At 39.7% G+C, this 23,912-nt stretch overlaps 1 protein-coding gene across 1 annotated transcript in view; it reads left to right on the forward strand.

Annotated features, from left to right (window-relative positions):
- cacng8.L (calcium channel, voltage-dependent, gamma subunit 8 L homeolog) overlaps window positions 1-15,630 on the forward strand; it is a 47,891-nt gene extending 32,261 nt beyond the window's left edge. The window contains exons 3-5 of the mRNA XM_018226416.2: window positions 2,314-2,397; window positions 11,986-12,126; window positions 13,558-15,630. Coding sequence (XP_018081905.1) covers window positions 2,314-2,397; window positions 11,986-12,126; window positions 13,558-14,138 — 806 coding nt within the window. The 3' untranslated portion in view covers window positions 14,139-15,630. The remainder of the gene's footprint in view (window positions 1-2,313; window positions 2,398-11,985; window positions 12,127-13,557) is intronic.
- The last annotated feature ends 8,282 nt before the right edge of the window (window positions 15,631-23,912 follow it).

A 23,912-nucleotide genomic window follows, 5' to 3' on the forward strand; every position in this document is an offset into this window, starting at 1 on the left:
GATTTACAAGCGGTGTGTGCTGGGCTGCAATCCATCCTGAAGGAGCCTTTCCTTGCAAAACGCTCATCTATTGGCATTCACTCTTGTTAATAACACTTGCCAGGCAATTTTTAGGTGGATACATATTGTGACAGAAGGAATGAGTTAATAACATCGAGTGTGAATGATTTTTGGTACATTTACAAATTTATGGATATTCCTGGCAACTCTTTAAAGTCAAACTGAATATTAGAAGTACATCATTCCATATTTATAATCATTTCTCTTTATTTTCCTAAATACATGAATCAAAAGATATGGTCCTTCGGTGGCATAGAATACACAGAGTCTAACCAAGTAATCTGCATATTTCTATTTATGTATATGAGTGGGAGTTTTTCAAAACCTATTATCCTGTGGCTTCACAGGGCAAATTATTGACATGACTGTTTAATGGGCAAGAGAAGGCTTTTCCGATCCCTTTTTTAGGGATACAAATATGCAGCCAGATTTAGGCCTCCCCTATACTGTTTTATTAAAATATACTGTAAATTAACTCATTTTAAATGAAATCTTGGATAATGCTCTTCATTTTAGGGTTTGTATAAGGTTTAAAGGGACAGAAGGAAAATATCATTTTCTCTTTGTCCTTCTTCATTGCTGCTTCTCACTTTATAATAATAAAAAATAATGAAAATATTATACTATTTCTAAAAAATTTACAAAACTCCCTTATAAAATTTGCATGTTAATTAACACTCTTGTTCCAAATGAAAAATGAACATTTCTAATACATAGCTTTTAATATCTATACTGACCCAATATCATTAGCCTAACGCATTTCATGCTTACCAAGTGCTCAATCATAGGCAATAGAGGAAGTTTTAGACGTATCAGTTTATACAGGCTCCAAAACCAAACCCTTCCCGCACAAGTCAAAACCAATCAATTTTAAATACATCATTGTTTGTCTCACTTATTATTAGATGTAGTGATGGGCGAATTTATTCGCCAGGCGCGAATTCGCAGGCGAATTTGCGCGATTCGCCTCCAGCGAATAAATTCGCGAAACGCCCGCGAAAATTCGCGGCAAAAATTCGCCGGCGTCAAAAATTTTTTTATTGAAAAAACGGACGCCGGCGCAAAAAACGGGCACCGGCGGCGGAAAAAACGGGCGCTGGCGTCAAAAACGAGACGCCGGCGCGATTTCGCGAATTTTTCACCGTTTCGCAAATTCGCCCATCACTAATTAGATGATTAGAACCTATATAAAATGTAGATACCCCTTCCCTGTATTCATGGGGGAATGTACTTACTTTTAGGTGACACACCAGTGAAGGACAGAATGCAAAGTGTAAAAAACTTGGCAGAGTTGGGGGTTTTTTGGCACTTTTAGGAAATGACACTCATGTATCTGCCTAATGGTGTCCCTAAAAAACAAAGCGAGAAGGCACATAAACAGGCTGCCGTAGACATGGGATCCATAAGCCGAAATGGTTAAAAGTTCAAATTTTATTCAAAAATGTTGCAATAAAAACGTAGTGCAAACACAAATACGTTGCAGGCAGGGTGAGAGCATGGCTTGACGCGTTTCGTGACTCAAACTAGTCACTTCCTCAAGAAGAATGGTGTCCCTAGTGGTGTCATGTAATGTAAGACTTAAAATTGTTTTGTCCTTTGACACGTAAAATGATTAACCAAAATCCAACATGACTTATTGGATGAACCACATGTAATGACTGATTTGAGGAATCATTGGTTTGGATTTTAGGTTTATTTCATATATATATATATATATCATCTATATAATAAATTCAGATGATGATGTATACTATATCCTGGGGCCCTAGCGTCGACACATTTCCCCAGCACTTTACAAAGATTATGCATCATTCCCTGTCCCAGTGGAGCTTACAATCTAAGGTCCCTATCCAGTGTCAGACTGGGATGTATCTGGGGATGACTAGGGCTGCCAACTCTACCCCAGTCATGGGCATCCTACTCCCACCTCATCCCATTTGCAAGCTCCTCCACCCATTCCCCCTTTTTACATATTGCACCACAACAAGAGTGAGGAGTGAGGAGAACACCCACAGTTCCCCGAGAGGATTGGGCCTGGGTCAGTGGAGCCCATTGGGTGGGGTTGTTTTAGACAGCAGGGCTAACAACTGAGCCACTATACTCACTGCATATGGTCCTTATCACAGGTGATGGGACTGATTCACTAACATATTTCCGAAAAATATTCATTGCTGGCAGTTTGTCCCAATTTTTAAGAAAAAAAAAAATATATAATTTCTGTTTAACCTGTATACAATTTCTGTTTTTGTGAAGGCCAAAGGAGAGGCATTTGTGTCAAAATCAATCACTTTCCAGAAGACACAGACTATGATCACGACAGTGCTGAATATCTTCTGCGTAAGTACATTTCTGAGCAGCAATGCAAATTTCCAACTAGGATACTGACTATGATTGGTATTGCAGTTATTATCATCGCAATTTGAAGTCATGCAGATAATGTTATATAAAAAAAATGTGTCCTGAAATATATGCGTCTGGGCCTCGGATGGCTCTAGTTTCATCGGTTCATTCGTCTGTAATGCAGAAATAAAAAACAAAGCAAATACAATTTGACAGGAGATAAAAACCAAATGGCTCATTTATCCTTCCCATTTATTTTCTACTTTAAATGTAAAAATGCTCATTGCAATTTACATAAAGAGTTGAAACCCTGCACAATGCTTTATCGTGTTCTTCAAGTGATGGGAGATATACTACAATATACTGTACAGTAAGGAATGTGTGACATTTATTGGTATTATTGTTACCCACTAATCAACTGATATTCAACCCTAGTGTGACACTAAATAACATCCTATACCTTCTTTCTGTATTGAGAAAATTATCTCAAAGGAGTTTCAAACATAAATGGCAATTTGAAGATATTGAGCAGCATTAGTGGGCTTGGGTAGGGATTCCAATTTCCTAGTACAGCTTTGGGACCTGTTATCAAGAATGCTCGGACCTGGGTTTTTCCATATTGGAGGTCTCTATACCTTAAGGCTACTTAAAAAATAATTTAAACATGAAATAAACCCACTAGGATTGTTTTGCCTCCAATAAGGATTGATTATATATTAGTTTGAATCAAGTACAAGCTACTGTTTTATTATTACAGAGAAAAATTAGAATAATAATAAAAAAATTTTGAACAATTAGAATTATTTTGCTTTAAATGGAGTCTATGGAAGATGGTTTTCTGCAGGGGCGTAACTACAGAGGAAGCAGACCCTGCGGCTGCAGGGGGGCCCAGGAGGTACAGGGGGCCCCATGAGGCTCTCATTGATGAGCAATTTGAACATATATTGGTAAAACAGGACAACCTCTGGATATGTTGGGGGCCTTAAAATTAATTTGCTGTGGGGCCCAGCAACATCTAGTTACGCCACTGGCTTTCTGGATAACTGGTTTCCATATATCAGATCCAATACCTGTTTATACATCCTGGATATTCAACCGGTAAACCAACATTTTTGGGCAGCAAAAAGCATCGATTTGGTTCACACTGGGGAGATTCCTTTGAATATTTCTTGAGGTGCTCAAAGCAAAGATTTTACAATTGAAGGACAGCTCCCATTGACTTATTTTTCATGGTTAACGGAAACAGACTATGCCAAAAGCTCCAAATTATGGGAAGGCCATCTCCCACAGACTCCATTTTATCCAAATAATTCAAATTTGTAAAAATGATTTCCTTTTTCTTTGTAATAATAAAACAGTAGCTTGTACTTGATCCCAACTAAGATATAATTAATCCATATCGAAGGCAAAACCAGCCTATTTACTTTATTAATGTTTTAATGATTTTCTAATAGATGAGATATGGAGATCCAAATTACAGAAATATCTCTTATCCGGAAAACCCCAGGCCCCAAGCATTCTGGATATCAGGTCCTATACCTGTATTACATTAATCAGCAGCTCACTGACTAGGGACAGTTTCTGGATTATTATTTTTTTAATTAGATTGGGAAACCCATCCTTCTTGGAAACCTTGGAGGTACATTTATCTCTGCTAAAGCGCAAATAACTTGAGCCTAGAGTTGCATACTTGGTTTTAAAAAAAATGAACAGCAACAATACATACAGTAGATACAATATATACTTAAATTGATTGCGCAAGGTGTCTCTCCAATTTGAAATGGCCTAATTGGAGGTGTCCACATATACTTTTCAAAATTTCAACAAAACCAGATGGGACTTATCCTCCAATAGTATGGGCCCAATTATTTGCAAAATACACACATAATCGTATTAAGGAGTAAAGATAAAAGGCAATATTTATTTAACTACCATGCCACAGATACTTAAAACCATTTAAAATAAATAAAAAACAGCGCTGCGCTGGGTTCAGGGATCCCTTTAACCCCAAATAACCACTTATAAAGAGGACTCCTCTATGTAGGATTTGGTGGAAATTTGATTATGTCTAGGTGGCTCAACAGCCAGTATTCCAATCAAGCGTTAGTAGATACACATGTAAATCCAATTGTTCATGTGAGGGAACGAAAGTGCATCCTTATAATTCACATCCGCAAGATATTGCAGAGAAAAAAATCCTGGTTATATAACACTGAATAGCGTGCTGCAGCTTAGTGAAGGTTACTATCTCCCGCGGGTACAATAGTCCCCGTGATGGTTTGCGGTGCAAAGCCAGTATATCAGGTTTAATGTCTTTGCGGGTAACTGGATTTGCCAATGTCTACTGTCCCATCCATATATTTACAGCCGCCTATTGCTCTCAGTGGCCAGCTGAGAGGTTGCGGCTTCGTGATACTGCGATCACTGACAGTCACCGTATTGTGCCAGCCCAGGTGTAACAGTTATCCCGGCTATCACCAGACCCGAAAATAAAGGTATACAGACCACGTGTCTTTGAGAGTTTTTCACCCGATAATTTCCGCGTTCCATCAACTGGCAGGAGATCTTCTGTCTGCGCACTTAAGTTCCCAAAATAGGGGAGCAGGGTATCCCAAACGACTCAGTGTCAGCGCTGACACTGAGTCGTTTGGGATACCCTGCTCCCCTATTTTGGGAACTTAAGTGCGCAGACAGAAGATCTCCTGCCAGTTGATGGAACGCGGAAATTATCGGGTGAAAAACTCTCAAAGACACGTGGTCTGTATACCTTTATTTTCGGGTCTGGTGATAGCCGGGATAACTGTTACACCTGGGCTGGCACAATACGGTGACTGTCAGTGATCGCAGTATCACGAAGCCGCAACCTCTCAGCTGGCCACTGAGAGCAATAGGCGGCTGTAAATATATGGATGGGACAGTAGACATTGGCAAATCCAGTTACCCGCAAAGACATTAAACCTGATATACTGGCTTTGCACCGCAAACCATCACGGGGACTATTGTACCCGCGGGAGATAGTAACCTTCACTAAGCTGCAGCACGCTATTCAGTGTTATATAACCAGGATTTTTTTCTCTGCAATATCTTGCGGATGTGAATTATAAGGATGCACTTTCGTTCCCTCACATGAACAATTGGATTTACATGTGTATCTACTAACGCTTGATTGGAATACTGGCTGTTGAGCCACCTAGACATAATCAAATTTCCACCAAATCCTACATAGAGGAGTCCTCTTTATAAGTGGTTATTTGGGGTTAAAGGGATCCCTGAACCCAGCGCAGCGCTGTTTTTTATTTATTTTAAATGGTTTTAAGTATCTGTGGCATGGTAGTTAAATAAATATTGCCTTTTATCTTTACTCCTTAATACGATTATGTGTGTATTTTGCAAATAATTGGGCCCATACTATTGGAGGATAAGTCCCATCTGGTTTTGTTGAAATTTTTACAGTAGATACAAGTTGAACAAAGGCACAAGCATTAAATGGAGAGATAACAAATATTGCTCCCCTGTGATAGGCTAAGTGCTCACTGTGTGCTTGCTGTGGATAACACTGGCTGCTGTGATATATTTAACTGTTGTGCTCTAGATACATCCCAAACACCGATTTAATGACTGTATAAACTGTTCCTATAGTTGCTGGCATCAACTACGGGTTTAGAGGCTTACTGGGTTGCTAGAGAGCTGTTACTGTCATTCTAATTTTTGGCAGTCAGGGACCACTCAGTGAATACATATTAACTCACAGAGAGAGGCACTTGGGGGCACATTTACTATTGGTTGAATATCGAGGGTTAATTAACCCTCGATATTCGAACCTCTAAGTAAAATCCTTCGACTTCGAATATCGAAGTTGAAGGATTTACCGCAAATGATTCGAGTGAACGATCCAAGGAAAAATTGAACGATTCGAAGGATTTTAATCCATCGATCGAAGGATTTTCCTTCGATCAAAAAAAGCTTAGAAAGCTTATGGGGACCTTCCCCATAGGCTAACAATTGGTGCTTGGTAGGTTTTAGGTGGCGAAGTAGGTAGTCGAAGTTTTTTTTAAAGAGACAGTACTTCGACTATCGAATGGTCGAATAGTCGAACGATTTTAAGTTGGAATCGTTTGATTTGAAGTCGTAGTCGAAGGTCGAAGTAGCCAATTCGATGGTCGAAGTAGCCAAAAAAATACTTCGAAATTCGAAGTATTTTTCATTCTAATCCTTCACTCAAGCTAATTAAATGTGCCCCTTACTGAGTTAGAGATTAACAAGTAATTCCTGGCTGCTGTGGATAGTACATGGGCTTCCTAGTCCCCACATTGGGTTGGCAGAATGTAGCAGCCTTCATCAGGGAAGCTTCTGTTTAGAGCAATACTATCCACACTTCTTTCAGCATTAGAATATTATAGGCTATGGAACAGAATAAATAGCAGAACTGGAGATTGATTTAATCTGACGCCCCGTTTACATTAAATTCATTCATTTTCCATCCACTCAGCAGATCTAGGGATACGGTAAGACTCTTTGATTTTTTTCGGAGCACCCCCACAATTGTGGCATTAGGCAAGTTATAATACAGTGTGATTCCAACTACGCAGATCAAAGATAAACCCATCCTAGCGGCTTAAAGTTGTATGAGCAAACACGTCACATACGCAGCTAGGAGAAATATTGTCTTTGAACGTTTAAAGATGCCTCTTACTTGTTAACACACCATAGCCCATAGTGTTGGGCAGATATATATATATATATATATATAGAGAGAATTATTAAGTCAGCTTGCTATTGTTCAGCTTTATATAGTGAATAAAGTACCCCCTCTTGTAAAATATAAGGATATTATAAGTTACCGAGGAGTTTCATGACCATATAAAAACACGAGGCCGAAGGCCGAGTGTTTTTATACAGGTCATGGAACTCCGAGGTAACTTCTAATATCCTCATATTTTACAACTGGGGGTACTTTATTTATTATAATACACAAGTTTCAGTGAGTCATGTGACAGAAATGACATCAGAACTCACCGTTTATAACTGATGACATCAGAACTCACCGTTTATAAGGATATAATTTACAGGATATTCATGGCTTTTGTGTATTATAAAGGAATAACGCTGTACTTCTCTATTGACCTTGTACATAAATCTCTTGATCATTCACAATTCTGGGGTTTTATGGAGCATTATCCACCTCTTCTTTTAAGCCTGTAGCCACATGCAGGGCCAACAATGAGCTCTTGTTAAAAGGGGAAACTAAAATAAAAATCCAAGGAAACTGCCAGTTTTCTGATTTATTATAGTGCCATCTTGCTTACATTTGCTGTTGATATATAGATTTTCTTTTCTGCTCATGAATACATTAAGGGGGGCTGTTCAATGTGCCTGGTACACAACAATCTCTTGGAGGGTATGGACGGCTTAAGGTGGAAAGGGTTATGAGAACTGTTTTGTTGATATAAGAGCAAGGAGGGACTGAATGATATTATTTTAGATGAATATACAGACATATCATTTAGTCAATATTTAAGTTATCCTTCAGATATGTCCATCATGCAGTCTCACACTCTTTATTGAACTGCAACAAGAAATTATTGTTCAAGACAACTGGAGGGCTGGCGATTGGAAATGTACTACTTTGCCCTACCACCTGTATTGCCAATGGCCCCGAATTGTAATTATAAGTAGCTGATAATGTGCATGACATTAATGCTGTTCCATACATTTCCCCAGTGTCTTGTTGCTGGTTTTATAGTCTATAAACAGAAGGAACTGCTGAGACGCACCTTTAAATATGCCAAATAAATTGCTTCTCTTTATAAACTGGCAGAGTAAGTGTTGATGCATTTCGCTTCCCTTTATTGGAGGCTCCGGCTTCTCGACAGTTCATTTGAATTTAACGGATGTGCTCACTTTCTAAATTAAGCTTAGAGTTGGGAAAATCATATTTTTATGTCCCTAACAGTATATCAGTCTGTAACAGCCATAAATCACTTGGACAGTAGGGCATTAGAAAGCAGTTGTATGTTGTACTGTCAACAGGGAAATCTCTGTTGCTGGGTACTTTTCTCTATGGGGTCCCTATGATATAGGGTGGGGGAAGAAGAATGCCATCTCAGCGCACAATCACTTAGAAGTTGGTTCATTGTGTGCTCATTGTATACAATATTTATTCTTTGTTTGCTTGATGGACTTGGGCACATGATAAATGCACTAAAGATAATGCAGCTGAACCCAATGTACTCTGACACATCATTCAAGTGCATTAGGAGCAGCTGCTGTATATTTAGTGTCTCTACTATGCACCCACTCTGGCCTCATTAAAAGAATAGAGCTGATGTGGGCGGCACATTGAAGGTGAACTTGAACACAGTACCTTTTGGACCCACAGGAAAGGGCTCATGCATCTTTGCGTACTGTATATACCCATGCTCAAATCCTCAACATTCAAAAGCATTCATTTGTCCTTTATACGAAGGGTATCCAATATTATATCCAATATGATGAAAGCATAAAATGAAGACTTAGATGAGAAGACAATGGCCTCCTTATCTATACCCTCAATCCATGCTTGCACTATGAATGGTCGCTTTCTATTTGTTCATTTGTGGGGAAATAATATTTCACAGAATTATCTACAATAGCCTATTAAGATATCTCTAAAGAGTTATAATGTCCCCTTGAACCCCATCTTTTGGTATTCCCTCATAACTTCATTATTTCATTGCTTTACCAGTTTAATTATTATCATTATGATTTTCATATTATACGCTGTATACAAACACAAAACCCACATTCATAACATTGAGTAAACGTTGAACCTTTTACCAAATAGCTGCCCAATGTCCCAATGTATTTAAGAGGAATATCCTGTTTGGTGCCTATTGTTTTGCACAATTAGGGAACCGTTGCTCTATGAGTAGTGATGGGCGAATAAATTCGCCGGTGCACAAATTCGCGGCACATTTCCGCAGTTTCGCCGGCAGCAAATACTGCGTTGAAAATTTGTCTGCAAAAAATCCGCCGTGACAAAAAAATGGTTGCGTCAGAATAGTCCCGCACATAAAATTTATAATCAAAATTAAAATTATTTTGACGCCCGTTGACTTCAATGCGTTTCGCAATATTTTCACCATTTCATTAATTTTTCAGTAAATTTATTTGGCGATGTGAAACGGCACAGATTCACCCATCACTATCTATGAGGACTGACCCCTGAGCCAGAATGTAAAGCCTTGTTACTGCCTTGCTTTTGCAATTCAAACTGAAGTTAACTACCTTCCCCACAGGACCCCAGGCCTACCAAACTCTCCTTGTCAAATTACCCCTTTAACTTACCCCTAGGACTCAGTGTCAAGGTACTCCCTGCCAACTTCAATAGGAAAAAAAACTGCACCCCAACCTCATAGGGTAGAAGAGTGTGAAGCTAGAGGCTGTACGTCTTGGCAATGGCTGAAACATCCCAGAAAAAATGAATCAACCAATCACAAATTAATAGCTGTCCACCTAACCCTGTCAAGCCCTGCTTCCTTCAACTGCATTGGGGACCCAAGAAATCTATTCCTTTGCTACTTACCGTGTCACAAGCAAAACATTTCAAATAAATCTGTTAATCAATACCTACTTTATCGCCTTGCTATCCCTTTAACATAAGGAACATGATTTATGCTCTTGTGATTGTTAACACTGTAAATGTAATTTCACCTGAAGGCACTCAATAAATTACAGCTAGTGATGAAAAGTGAATCACATAAGGCAATACTGACTGTAAATGTATTAGTAAATAAAGGGCCAAGTAGAAAATATTTTGCAATGCAATTACACTTATGTCAGGACTTTTATTGATTGCTGGAAAAAATTAAAATGATGGTCACGGCTAAAACGTACCATGTTCAACGGGTCTAATGCTAGCCAGACAGGCCTCAATTATGGCACAATTCTAATCATACAAACTAGATCCACACATTCCCAATCTGATTTTAAATCACTGCAAAAAATAAAAATATGGATGGATTTTCATGTCATCAGTAGCCATAGTTCAGTGGGAATCAAGTTTAGACTAATCAGTTCATCTCTATAGTGGCAAGTAATGAATTGTGCCATTATATATTTATGATGCATAGTTATCATATCCCTCCTCTTCTTTATAACAAAGCCTTTCCATAACTGTTACCAGCCTAGTTTACCTTTTTTGGACTCTCTAATTCAGTGATCCCCGAACAGGGGCTCATGAGCAACATGTTGCTCCCCAACCCCTTGGATGTTGCTCTCAGTGGCCTCAAAGCAGGTGCTTATTTTTTCCTTTCTGGTTTGGAGGCAAGTTTTGGTGCATAAAAACAGGTGTCAGCAGCTAAAAAGGAAAATAAGGCTTTGAGCTGTATTAAAAGGTTATATTTTTACAGGAGGAGAGTGGCATTCTTCCACTGTACAAAATCACATAAAGTAAAGTCACATCTAGAATATGCTGTACAATTTTGGTCTCCGGTGCTCAGATGGGATATTATTGAATTGGAGCGGGGGTTCCAAAACTTTTTTACCCATGAGCCACATTCAGATGTAAAAAGAGGTTGAGAGCAACACAAGCATAAAAAATGTTCCTGGGTGGCACAACATAAGTGCACTGATTCACCATTTGGTAGCCTCTGTGTGGACTGACACCTACAAGACAGTAAACCTGTTTTTATGCACCAAAACTTGCCTCCAAACCAGAAAGGAAAAAATAAGCACCTGCTTTGAGGCCACTGGGAGCTACATCCAAGGGGTTGGTGAGCAACATGTTGCTCATGAGCCCCTGTTCGGGGATCACTGAATTAGAGAGTCCAAAGAAGGTAAACTAGGCTGGTAACGGTTATGGAAAGGCTTTGTTATAAAGAAGAGGAGGGATATGATAACTATGCATCATAAATATATAATGCTTTATTTACCAGTAGGTCCTTCCAGGAGACAGGAGGGCATCCATTCAAATTAGAAGAAAGTTCCATAAGGGTTTTTTTACAGTGAGGACTATAAAGTTGTGGAATTCGATCACTGAAGTGGTAATTCAGGCACACACATCAGATAGCTTCAAAAAGTGGTTGGATAGATTTTTAGCAAGTGAGAAAATACAGGGCTACAGGATTTAGGTTTTAGCACAAATGTGACCAAAGGAATGGTCTGATTGCCATATTGGAGTCACAAAGGAACCCTCCACCCACCCAAGTCAAATTGTTGAGGCTTCAGAAGGGTTTTTTTTTGCCTTCCTCTGGATTAACTAACAGTTAGGCATGTTTCATTCATACATAAAAGTTTGAACTCGATGGGTGTGTCTTTTTTTCAACCTATGTTATATATCTTTTTCACTATGTATTTCTGAGGGTAGGTATAGTCAAACTGTTAGGCACAAGCATTCAATAAACAGTATGTTTCAACGGATCACCACTCTAGCCCTCATAACAGATGATAGATGATGATTTTCTAATGTTGTCTAGGAACAGGCCACATAATGCAAGCGATTCACTCCACAAAGAATGACACATTTAGGGCCTAATTCCACGCTATGAGCATTGGAGGAATTGGCGTGAAACAGTTAAAATGCTCACTTCTTTATCTGTGTGGCAGGTGTTGTTCGTGCTTCAAGCATCTTCCCAATCCTCAGTGCCATGCTCCTCTTACTCGGGGGCCTTTGCGTTGCTGCCAGCCGTGTTTACAAGTCCAAGCGCAACATTATCTTGGGGGCTGGCATCTTATTTGTTGCTGCAGGTAAGAGAATATATTCATGTTTCTGGCTTCTTTTATATGATGAGCTGAACCACTAGAATGTAGTTTGATGAGTAATGGTTACCCACATAAGCCATTCAGATGTTTGCTTTAATTAGTCTAACTGCACTAAACTACTAAATAACTGTTAATTGGTTGTTGTGATAATGGAGTGGGGCCATGGATCTGCACAACTCCTGGATTTCTCAAACACTTCAGTTCATCTTTAAAAATGTCTACACACAAGACAAATGTTTGGTTATACATTGTTTAAGCAACTGGACCCCAGAATGATTACTGAGTACTTGTGACCCATTTCTTGGTCAGTCTTTGATACAATGTCCATGCTGAAGTGTGTCATCAGTCTTCTCTTCCATTTAGGCCAATCAAACTTGCTCGTGGCTGAATAGCCAGATACATTTTGGCTAAGAAGGAGCATTTTCTTTAAAATGACATATTTACTGGAGCCCACATAGATCTTATTTAGTGCTCGTTATGAGTATTACATTGAGTGAGTGGTGGGTATGTCATAGCAGTCTTTTCCCAGATACACAGTAGGATGTAGGTAGCCAATCACATTTCTTCCCCCATCAGATTGCCCGTGTGCTGACTCTCCACAAGGTAGGGGTGTGCCATTGGCTTGAGAATGCAGTCAGGGAGGTGCAATCTCTTGTCAGGGTAGAATCCCTTGTACCTGACAGCGCAGCATCATATGTTGGTGCTCTATAAATACATGTTAATAATAAGAGTGATGAGCTCTTAATAAATCACTGAAAAGTGGTGGACATGTCCTAGCCCTCTTTTACAAGAAGCACAGTAAGATGTAGGCAATGTCTGACTGGCCCACCAGGATACCAGGAAAACTCCCGGTGGGCCCAGGTGTCAGTGGGCCTCTTGCTTTCATGGTCATTCCCTATTTCGTTATGGAAAAAAAATCCATAATAATGGAAGAATATAGTTAGTAGATATAAAAGACTAGGAGAATAAAGAGGTTGAGTGAGAAAAGGAGGAATAATAGTTTGGAAAGTGGGCCCATGGTCTAAGGTTTTCTGGTGGACCCCTGGCATCCCAGTCTGACACTGGATGTAAGTAGCCAATCACAGTTCTTTCACAGTTCCCTGTCAGGTTGACCTAACTGCTAGCTGTCCATGCATCAGGTTGGCATTGAATGGCATCCTACAGTACAAAGTGCTGAGTGCCACTGGCTCTCCTGCACAACTTGAGAAAGCAGTCAATAAGGTGAGATCCACAATGCACTTTGTACCTCTGTGATGGATTGGATATTAGCCCATACGTTTTTGTGCCAAGTCTTCTGCTCTAGGCATCTTTGACCTCTATAGCAAATACACGTAGAGTTGTCATTTTTACTTTCATATTTCTATAACTGTACTTTTATTATTTGTTTTTAACATTGTTTCATGTTTCTGATGGCAGGTTTGAGCAACATCATTGGTGTGATTGTTTACATATCTGCAAATGCGGGAGATCCTGGGACAAGGAGGGATGATGAGAAGAAAAGTCATTACTCGTATGGCTGGTCTTTCTACTTTGGGGGGCTTTCTTTTATCATCGCTGAGATGATTGGTGTCTTAGCAGTTAACATCTACATTGAAAAGAACAGAGAGGCTCATTGTAAATCACGCACAGAGTTGATCAAAAACCCTTCGGCCATTCTACGCCTACCAAGCTATCGTTTTCGATATCGCCGACGCTCGAGATCTAGTTCACGCTCTACTGAACCTTCTCAGTCAAGGGACACTTCTCCTGTAGGAGTTAAAGGGATACCTTCAACTGATATCTCCATGTACACCCTGTCAAGAGATACCTCGAAGGCCAATGTAAGCAGCCTGTATAACACAGAGCGTGGGGATCACAGTTTTCTACAACTTCACAACTGCTTTCCCAAGGATTCCGGGGTCACTGTCACCGTCACAGGACCAGCCTCAAATACAGGCACCCTGGGCAAGGATGGTTCCAACACCAACACTTTAAACAGGAAAACCACACCTGTGTAGGTGGGCCCAAGGCAAAGGTCTTCTTAGTAAGTGTGAGTGAGCGTGAAAGATGAAGTATGAGTTTTGGGATGGAAGAAGGAGCCATTTTTTTTGCCATGTATCTACCAGTTCCTGGTATAAAGTAAGATGCAGGGTCAGCACCTCTCTTACCAGTATAAAGTAAATTCATATTCTGGGACTCGGGCCAATAAGTCCGTGTTCTGAAATCTCTATTACAGAATTTTGATAGAAAAAAAAACTCTTTAGAACCTTAATTCATAATTTGTTCTTTCCTAAGCTAAGATAGGAAATGTCTAATCAGGCCAACCATTCAATGTTTGACAGATTTAAATCTATACTGCTGCTAAGACATTTCTCTTTCTTTCACAAGATTCTTGCAAAAAATATATATATATAGCATAACCAAATCGGTTTCATTTTGTTAACTGTGAAAAAAAAAATCGATATTGTGCAAACCAGTAATGAGAATCATGTCAGATCGTGTGAAAAGTAGGGCCATTGAGCAAGCAGTGCACAAATTAACTCAGGGATTGCAATTGCCAATCTGTGTCTCTTCAGTTCTCCAGCCAATGGACTGGCTTGGATAATGTGATTTGACTAGTAACATGTGAAGACCCACAGGCTGGCTCTCCCTGAAAAAAACTGCATGCGAGAGAGATTCCTAGACATCACCATGTAGGTTCCCAATTCCCAAGTATTTGTATTAGCCAAAAAAACCTTAGTGTTATGAGACCCTGGAGGCACTAACTTCAGCCTTAAAGCAAAACATACCCTTCAGAGTTTTGGTACGACCTTTTTTTTAAGTTGTTAGAAAAAAAGTCCTCTATTTCCACCACTTTTAAGGAGTGTTAGAGCTACACTACCGTTCCAATGTAACTGATGTTAATGCTCTATGCCTAATGCTAAAGGCTAAATTCAGCTTGACCTTCAGTTTGATGTAGACAACAGTTTTCTTAGCAGTTTGCAATTCATCTCCATTTTCAATTTTTGGCTCAGGTTCAGGTTTTTGAACTATTTCTATTTTTTGTTCTGTAACGCTCAGGCTTGCAATTTCAACCGCCAGTCAGTTGCTAGGGCTTAGTTACCCAAAAAATAAGGTAGCAGTAGCTTGGAAGTCAGAAGATGGGAGAATTTTCAAAGAGTTTTTATTTTAGAGACCCTCGGGCAACCATACAGCATTTGTAGTTGCAGGTTGGAAATATATAATAACTACTCTATATATATATATATACACAGTATGAAAGCATCAAGACCAGCTGAACAATTGCTTAGAAAATGAGAAGTTTCATTGGGATAATGATCAGGATCTTTAGAGTCATTGGGGCAAATTCCCTAGCCGGCGAAAATTTGCAGCCATTGCAAGACTTCGCCAGGCGTAAATTCGCTAGGACAATGGCAATTCACTAGAGTGCAATGGTGGCGAATTTTCACTAGCGTTACTTCAGCAAAGAAAAGGCTAGCGTTGCCTAATTTGCGGGAAATTATAAAGTTACATGGACGGATATGTTGCAGCAAATACATTACACTACACAAGTCCAGGGAACCTTAATAAAATAAAATAAAATAAAGTTGTTATAATTCCCTACACATGAGCCCAGTGTATAGTTTATGTGCCATATGTTAGAAAATGTATGGGGGAAACCGGTTACCCAAAAATAAATTTATGGACCTTTGCAGACTATCACTCTGAAAAAAGAAAAAGACACCAGTATTTTTTGGGACTTAGAAACATTTTGCACTAAAAATTGAGGAAGTCATATTGCACTTCGCCTGGTCTGAGGTGGGGAAGGCAAGTCTGGCGAATGAGGTAACGTTCAATAAAATCTGCATCTTAGTAAATTTGCGGAGTTACGTCCGTTCGCCAGAGCGAAAATTAGAGTATATAGGCATTAGAGTATAGGGATGCACCAAATCCAGGATTCGGTTCGAGATTCGGCCAGGATTCGTCCTTTTTCAGCAGAATTCGGATTCGTCCGAATCCTTCTGCCCGGCTGAACCGAATCTGAATCCTAATTTGCATATGCAAATTAGGGGCGGGGAGGGAAAATGTGTGACTTTTTGTCACAAAACAAGGAAATAAAAATGTTTTCCACTTTCCACCCCTAATTTGCATATGGTTTGGATTCCTTTCGTGAAGGATTTCACAAAAATAGGCGATTCGGTGCATCCCTATTAGAGTACAAAGCAATGCTGGCGTCTATCTCCTTCTCTAGCAAGTGACGCCTGCGCCCGTTAGGAAATTGGCGAACTCTAAAATGGCGTCTCGCTGGCAAATTTTTGCTAGCGTTAGTCACTTCGCCCTTTAGGGAATCTGCCCCATTGCCTTGCTGTTGATGTTAGGAGTTGTTTGTTGGTTGATGAGACAAAGATGAGGATTCTGGTGAGACAAAAATATACACAAACTGCCATGTTATTCTCTTTTTCAAGAGGGGCAGACTGGGGGACTTAGGTTTAAGTGTCATGCAAACACAAAAGATAGGGAGTGCCATCAGGTGCATGATGGGAATGTAAGAATAGTGCTGAGTTGCACCCACAATAAGAGGCATTCGATAAATGACGCCCAAAGTCTCTTTAATTCTAAAACAACATGGCACTTCACATTCTGTAAGAAAAAATGTAGTAAAGCAGCGTCTTAAACATTGAGGGCTAGTCCACACGGGGAGATAGCGACGCGTTTGCGGTCGCGGCGACAAAGCGCCGCGACAGTCGCCGCGACCGGCGCAGGCGACAGTTTTGTATGGGCGCCTATGTAAAAACGCCTGTGCTAACCACACGAGGCGATGCGCTTTTCAACAGTCGCCTGAAAAAGCCTGGCGAGGCATTTTCAGGCGACTGTTGAAAAGCGCATCGCCTCGTGTGGTTAGCACAGGCGTTTTTACATAGGCGCCCATACAAAACTGTCGCCTGCGCCGGTCGCGGCGACCGCAAACGCGTCGCTATCTCCCCGTGTGGAATAGCCCTGAACCATCATCTATTTCTATATTAGTGCTCTCGTTGGAAACACTTACCCTAACAGTAGGTGTCTGGGGTCTAAGGCAGCAGCTTGTATAGGATTACTGTACAAATATGAACCATAATGCAAGATTTACAAAAAAGTTAAAGTAAAACAAGAAAAAAAAACATGCTTTTGACAATGGCTCGAGATGAGTGCAACTGCTCTAGTTCACCAAAAAAATTACATGGAAACATTTGCAAATTAGAGCATTTTTTCCTCTGTTCTATCTCATGCCCAATTTATTGGAGTCAATGGGTGGATTTTCTTGCCCTAAAGCATTGGAGTCAATTGTGTTTTTTCTGCAATTTCTTTCTGCATTAAAAAAATTCATGGCAAAATTTAATTGCAGATTTGCAAAATGTTGCCACTTGCAATTGAATTTCTTTGCAAACCTCTATTCACTCCTCCCTGATAATGACTGGTGTTATTTACAAAGGGTGATTGATATCATGCAAACTTTAGTATCGAGTTATGTTTGTAGCCAAATAGGTTAGTGATCTGCCTGTTCAGTAACATGCACCAGATATGAGGATTTCAAGTGTTCTAAAGATTAATTAAATGGCTAAAGCCAAGTTGATAATTAACTTGACTATCAGCAATATAGTGCTATAGGGAGCTGTAGGGACACTTGGGTTGTTGATATTGAGATGACCAGATAGGCAATAGCTGACACATGACTAGGAAGTCTGCAATACAAAATAATGATCCCATATTATAAACAGCAGTCTAAATCCATTGCACAATTCTTTGTAAGTTTCTGTCCTGAAATGATATTTAAACAAGCATTGAAATCAAAATTGAAATCAACTGGTTGATGAGGTCCTCAATCTGACCACTGGCATAGCAGCAATTATGACCTGATTATTAGTGATGGGCGAAGTTATTCGCCAGGCGCGAATTCGCGGCGAATTTGCGCGATTCGCGACGAGCGAATAAATTCGCGAAACGCCCGCGAAAATTCTCGATAAAAATTCGCCGGCGTCAAAAACGGGGGCCGGCGTCGAAAAAACGGGCGCCGGCGTCAAAAACGAGACGCCGTTTCGTGAATTTTTCGCCGTTTCGCGAAATTCGTGAATTTTTCGCGAAGCGAAACGGCGCAAATTCGCCCATCACTACTGATTATTGTTCCAAGGGCCAAACAAATTAATCATCTAGCTATTTCCCACTTTGGGGAAATAGTTGGGCATGTTGGTGAAAGATCTTCTCATTTGGTGAGCTTGCTGAACGAGTGGCTCTTATAATGTATTGCCACCTTTAGACCTATGAATTGACATCTGCTCATTGATGGGGTCCTCGATCCGACTGCTGACATAGCAGCAATTATGATCTGATTGTTGTCCCAGGGGCCAAACAATCTGATCAGCCTGCTCTTTCCCACCTCAAGGTGGCCATATTGGTGAAAGATCTTCTCATTTGGTGACCTCGCCAAATGATCAGCTCTAATAATTCATGACCACCTTTAGAACTATGAGGCCACCATGGTGCCTTTTCCTTCTGCAATGGATGGCACAATGCACATTGAAAATTAACTGCAGAAGAAAAAGACAAGGTCCTAGAGCATAAAGAAAAATGATGGTAGTTAAGAAGTTTACATATCAAGCCAGGCGTGGGGGGCCCAGACTTCTTTCACTGCTGCTGTGCTGACAGACATTCTCTTCAGTGAGTTCCTACAGCATTGACATGAAAGATGATTTGCCCAATCTAGCCCCAGCTGTGTCTCATTCATTTCACTGGCAACATAATCGTCGATCTGCAATGCCAGGCTAAAGTAACACTTTGGGAATACAAACTCAGATAGATTGAGATTGTGCGCTTCCTAAAGCTCTTTACCAAAATGCAGCGGCGTATCCCCAAGCAGAAGCAGCAGCAGGTACCTAGAAAGGAGGCATGAGTAATAGTGAGCTTCTAGGAAATGACAGGCCAGAGAACATCACTCTGATCCCTAGAGATCAAACTCAAAATGCGGAACACACGTGAGAATCAACTCAGAGTACAGTAGTGAAGTATAAAAAACAAAGAATGTCTATGATGGCATTTTCTACAAGGTCCTCTGAGGAAAGAGCAGACAGAATATGTATGACTCCTATTAACATCTCTTGAAGGAGATACTGCACAAAAGGCTTTTTTTTGCCTTCTTGACAGAAAGAAAATGCATCTCAAACTGCGCTTTAAAACAGTTTATTTAGGCATAATGATAGTCCCAGTTGTCGTTTCTACCCCTTAAGCCTTTTTGTACTCGTCCATGGTGGAAAGGCACATTCTGTGTGGGCCCAGCAGAGATTGATCGCTGCTTTGATTGCAGGTGACTCATAGAAAATGGCTTGACTCATTTGTATTTTAAAGTCCTGGTGCTCCTGTTTAAAATGCCATGTGTCATTCAATGACAGGCGTATTGCAATTTAGTCACTGCCTTGTAAGAACCCATGCTGTATGGTATATTCTATGTCGTTATCTCTATATAGTAATAGATGTGTCTGCCAGAACTGTTTACAAGAATGATGGCACATGGGTAAGTTGTGTCCTATTCCCGTCCCTTCCCTGCACCTCATTCATGATATACTGTATAAGGAAGGAGACCCATAGGCTGATAAAGGTGCAGTTGGCACAAGTATGCAGAATCCAGCTATTGGGTGCTAGTGATAGGTGCAAGAGCTATGTGCATTGCATAATGATGAATGACATTTTGCACCCATTAGGGTGATTAGTGCTTGTGTTAGTAAATAAGATTATTTGCAGACTATTTTTTAGTCTGGCCAAACGGTTGCTTAGTAGCAGAATACTGGGCTTACTTTTTGTTATAGTGATGGAAACAGAACAATATAGCAGCATTCTTATGTTTTGCCGGAACATAACGTGTCAATTTCTTCGCTTGCGACAATTATACGTGCACCTATTTTGGCCAAATGCATTAAAGTCAATGGGCATCTGAATAATTTTGACGCAAGACAATATGTGCAACTTCACACGCGTGCCCAAATTTTTTTTGCAGTTTCGCAAACTTATTCGCCAGTGGCGAAATGTGGAAATTCGATGTGAATTCGCACCTGCCAAATTTATTCGCGCATCACTATTGCAGACTCAAAAATATGCATGGCAGCCTTCATCTGCATTAGGATAGTCCAGAGTAGGAGCTAGTAGCCTAAACATTACCGAATTCAGCTGAAGGACATTATATATTTAGACCCTTTTGTCTAGTGGAAAGAAAAGGAATGCACAGTATGGTGACATTCAGGGGACAGCACATCCCCATTAACCAATGTCTCAGTATCTGAAATAGCCCAAAATCAGCACTCCTCTCTCAAATCCAAGCAAAGTCTGCTCCAAAATAGGGATTTTTAAACATTTAGAAGTGGTTACGGCCTTATACCCCCTTTCCTCTCCATTCCAAGAAAGAACTGAAGGAAAGAGAAAGCACAGGAGACAGGAGTGGTAACTTCAAAATCTAATTGCTTTCACAAAACATGACATTGGAATGCCATTTTTAGGTCACTATCTTTTTTGAGAAGGAGTTTCTACAGCAAAGCTTTTAAAATCTCCAAGAACCTTTGTTGAGACCCCAATCCTAAATCACTAGTAGGGTTTTAAGAACCCTACACCCCAGAGGGTGAGTTGTATATAAAACAAACTGTTGTGTGGAGCATGTCGAACCTTGGCTTGGATTCAGTTTATGAAAAGGGAAGTACCAGTAAGTAAAGTAGGAGATCGGAGTTTGGCTTCTTATAGTGTGGAGAGGGGTATTATCATTAATGAAAGTTCTAGAGACACTCAATACTGATGAGAACCTTGACCACCTGCAGCCCCTGTCTCAGAAGTTAAAGATGTTCCTTCAAGTGCACTAATAAACTAATGAAGAATTTTAGTTGTAAAGTACCCAATGTTGTAGCTTATAACATGTGTCCTTTATATCTATGCCTTGCATACAGATCAACATTTAATTAGTTGCAACCAGTTGTATATGCCTAGTGTCCATTTCTTAAATAGCGCAGGCCATAGAAGTTCTTGTCTTTAGAAAGGAATTTATTCCTTATTATAAGGGGAGAACCATCATTAGAGCAAAGACCATTGTCCCATATCATTTTGCAAGAGAACATAACACATAAAATGGCCAAAGATGAGTTATTACAACATGAAACATGACTTTATTAAAAGAACTGTAAAAATTGTGAATTACAATTGAACTCTAGAAAAATTCTGTAAACTATTTTGGGATACAGAAATATCTGTTTTTTTAGTGCATGTGATTTGAAACGTTTCCTTTTGGTTTTATAAATTGTTTGGACACCTATAAATGTGAAGTTATGATGAAAATAGTTGGATATAGTCTAGCGGTTTGAAGGAAAAGCTTGGTTTACAGCCTACATGGACATAATAGGGTGAAAGTAAACATGGCTTTTTAGGACTGTTCAACCTTTTGCCCTTCAGCAACAATAATTCCTCTTCTGAAGGGTTGTTGGTTGGATAGGATTTTATCTCCATGGAGACACAGATGTCTCTATCTATAATGTCTCTATATTATAATTTCAAACCCCTGACTCACCCAACCTAAAAACTGTTTTTCTGGTGACTTTAGACTTCCTAAACGCAATTCTGAGAGTTGGAATAATGATATTTCAATGTATAAAACAAAACAGTTGTTCTTCAGTAGATATAGTTCAATCAGATTTACTCTAATCCCACTTCTGTACATACATTACAACACTACTGATAGTAAGACCTGCAATTTAACCTTGGGTAGCCAGAAATGATCATCTTTCCTTCTTGCCCACCTTTTGTGTATTTAACTTGCCTTACAACAGGAAGGAATACAGTTCAAGTGTTCTATAGTTTTGATGTTATTGTTTTCCCAAAATGAAGGATATCCTGTACAGTATAAAGACGATATTAACAGACAGTGAGGAAAGCCAAGAGTCGGACATCACTAGTATGATAAAATTATATTGAAATAACTCAAAACAAAAATATCAAAAATAAAATCTTTATGACAGCATGAATGAGCCAACTTCTTGGAAATATGTCAGGGATCTCCAAGTGCTCATCAAAGGGCAAGCTATTACGCTAGGAACAATGTCTCATTTGTTAACGTTACTGATATACCTCTGGAATCTCTGGAATCAAAAACATCCAAATTATAGGAGAATAATAAGGGACCAGCGACAAGACGGTGATACAGGGACAAGTCAGTGCCTTTTCAGTTTTAACAACACAGTACGCACTTTAGCATACCATCCTGGTGAATTATGGCCATTGTTCCCTTAGTGACCTCATGCTATCACAACACCATAAACATTGTTACTATTCTACTATTATTTTTAAAAAAAATTTAATTCTTCTCCAGTGGCATTTTCAGTAAATCATTTCAAGGAAAGGTTCAGTAAGTAGTGGCCTTGTAAAAGCTGTGCTCATTTCTTTTTATTATGCTCACAGCACAGCATGTTTTAATCTGGATAAAAAAAGAATCTTTTTCTATTCTATTCGTTTCGAAATTTGGCATTTTGACATATATTGCGGTTGTTGAGGACCTTCTCAAATAAGCAAGGAGAGCTGGTGAACGGCATGCTTTCCAATGGCAAAATCTGAATGTATTATTTACAGAGCCAATTCATGCTTCGTGACTCAGAGGAAGTAATCTATGACTATTGAGTTTATTTTATCCTTGGGGAGGAATGGTAGGCATTATCAGTCTTTGCACTGCATTGGGTTGGGTAACCTCCCAGAGAGCGAAGGAGATTTAGAGTCCTTTTGGAATTTGTCCTGGCAAACTGTGAAGTTACTTAGGGCTAGGGATGCACCGAATCCACTATTTTGGATACGTCCGAACCCCCGAATCCTTCGTAAAAGATTCGCCCAAATACCGAACCCGAACCCTAATTTGCATATGTTAATTAGGGGTGGGAAGGGGAAAACATTTTTTACTTCCTTGTTTTCTGACAAAAAGTCGCTCGTTTTCCCTCCCGCCCCTAATTTGCATATGCAAATTAGGATTCGGTTCGGTTGGGCAGAATCCTGCTGAAAAAGGCCGAATCCTGGCCGAATCCCGAACCGAATCCTGGATTCGGTGCATCCCTACTTAGGGCACTGCCATTGGTCAGTCTGATGTGATTCGGTGGTTGAATGAGTACTGTGAGTGTGTATGCCGATGTGTGAATGAGTGGGAGAAAATTTAGAAAATCAGATGTTCTACATCACATGAGCTCGCTATTTTTATTTCAACTGTTCATTTTGTTTTTTTTGTTTTTTTATTTTAACTTGATTGTTCATTACTAGTGATGGGCGAATTTATTCGCCAGGCGCGACTTTGCAACGAATTTCAGTGCTTCGCTGCCGACGAATAAACTTGTGATATTGCTGCAAATTAATATTTTTTTGACGCTGGTGACCATTTCCAATTGGATAAAATCGGTGCGCGTCAAATTGTTGCCTGCAATTTTTTGGAATTTCTTGGGAAAATTGGCAAATTTTTCTAAATATGGCAAATTCGTCCATCACTATTCATTACCTTCTATATAAAAACAAACTGAACGGTATAGATGATATGCTGATTATCTTATAATGTCTGGTACAGGTGATGTATCTTACAATGTCTATGAGGATAAAAAGAGCAAAAATGAACAAAAAAACTTGCAAAATCAGTGGTTTATACATTAAAATAATATAGCACTTTTGCACTGTTGTCATAAAGTCCCCTCCTAATCCTTTCCCCTTTTGTAATTGTCTGCCATTCAGCTGCATTCCCTCCCCCCTCTTCTAATAAATGAAACCTTCACACCACACCTAGGAAT

Source organism: Xenopus laevis, chromosome 7L, assembly GCF_017654675.1.
Source record: "Xenopus laevis strain J_2021 chromosome 7L, Xenopus_laevis_v10.1, whole genome shotgun sequence".
Taxonomy (NCBI): domain Eukaryota; kingdom Metazoa; phylum Chordata; class Amphibia; order Anura; family Pipidae; genus Xenopus; species Xenopus laevis.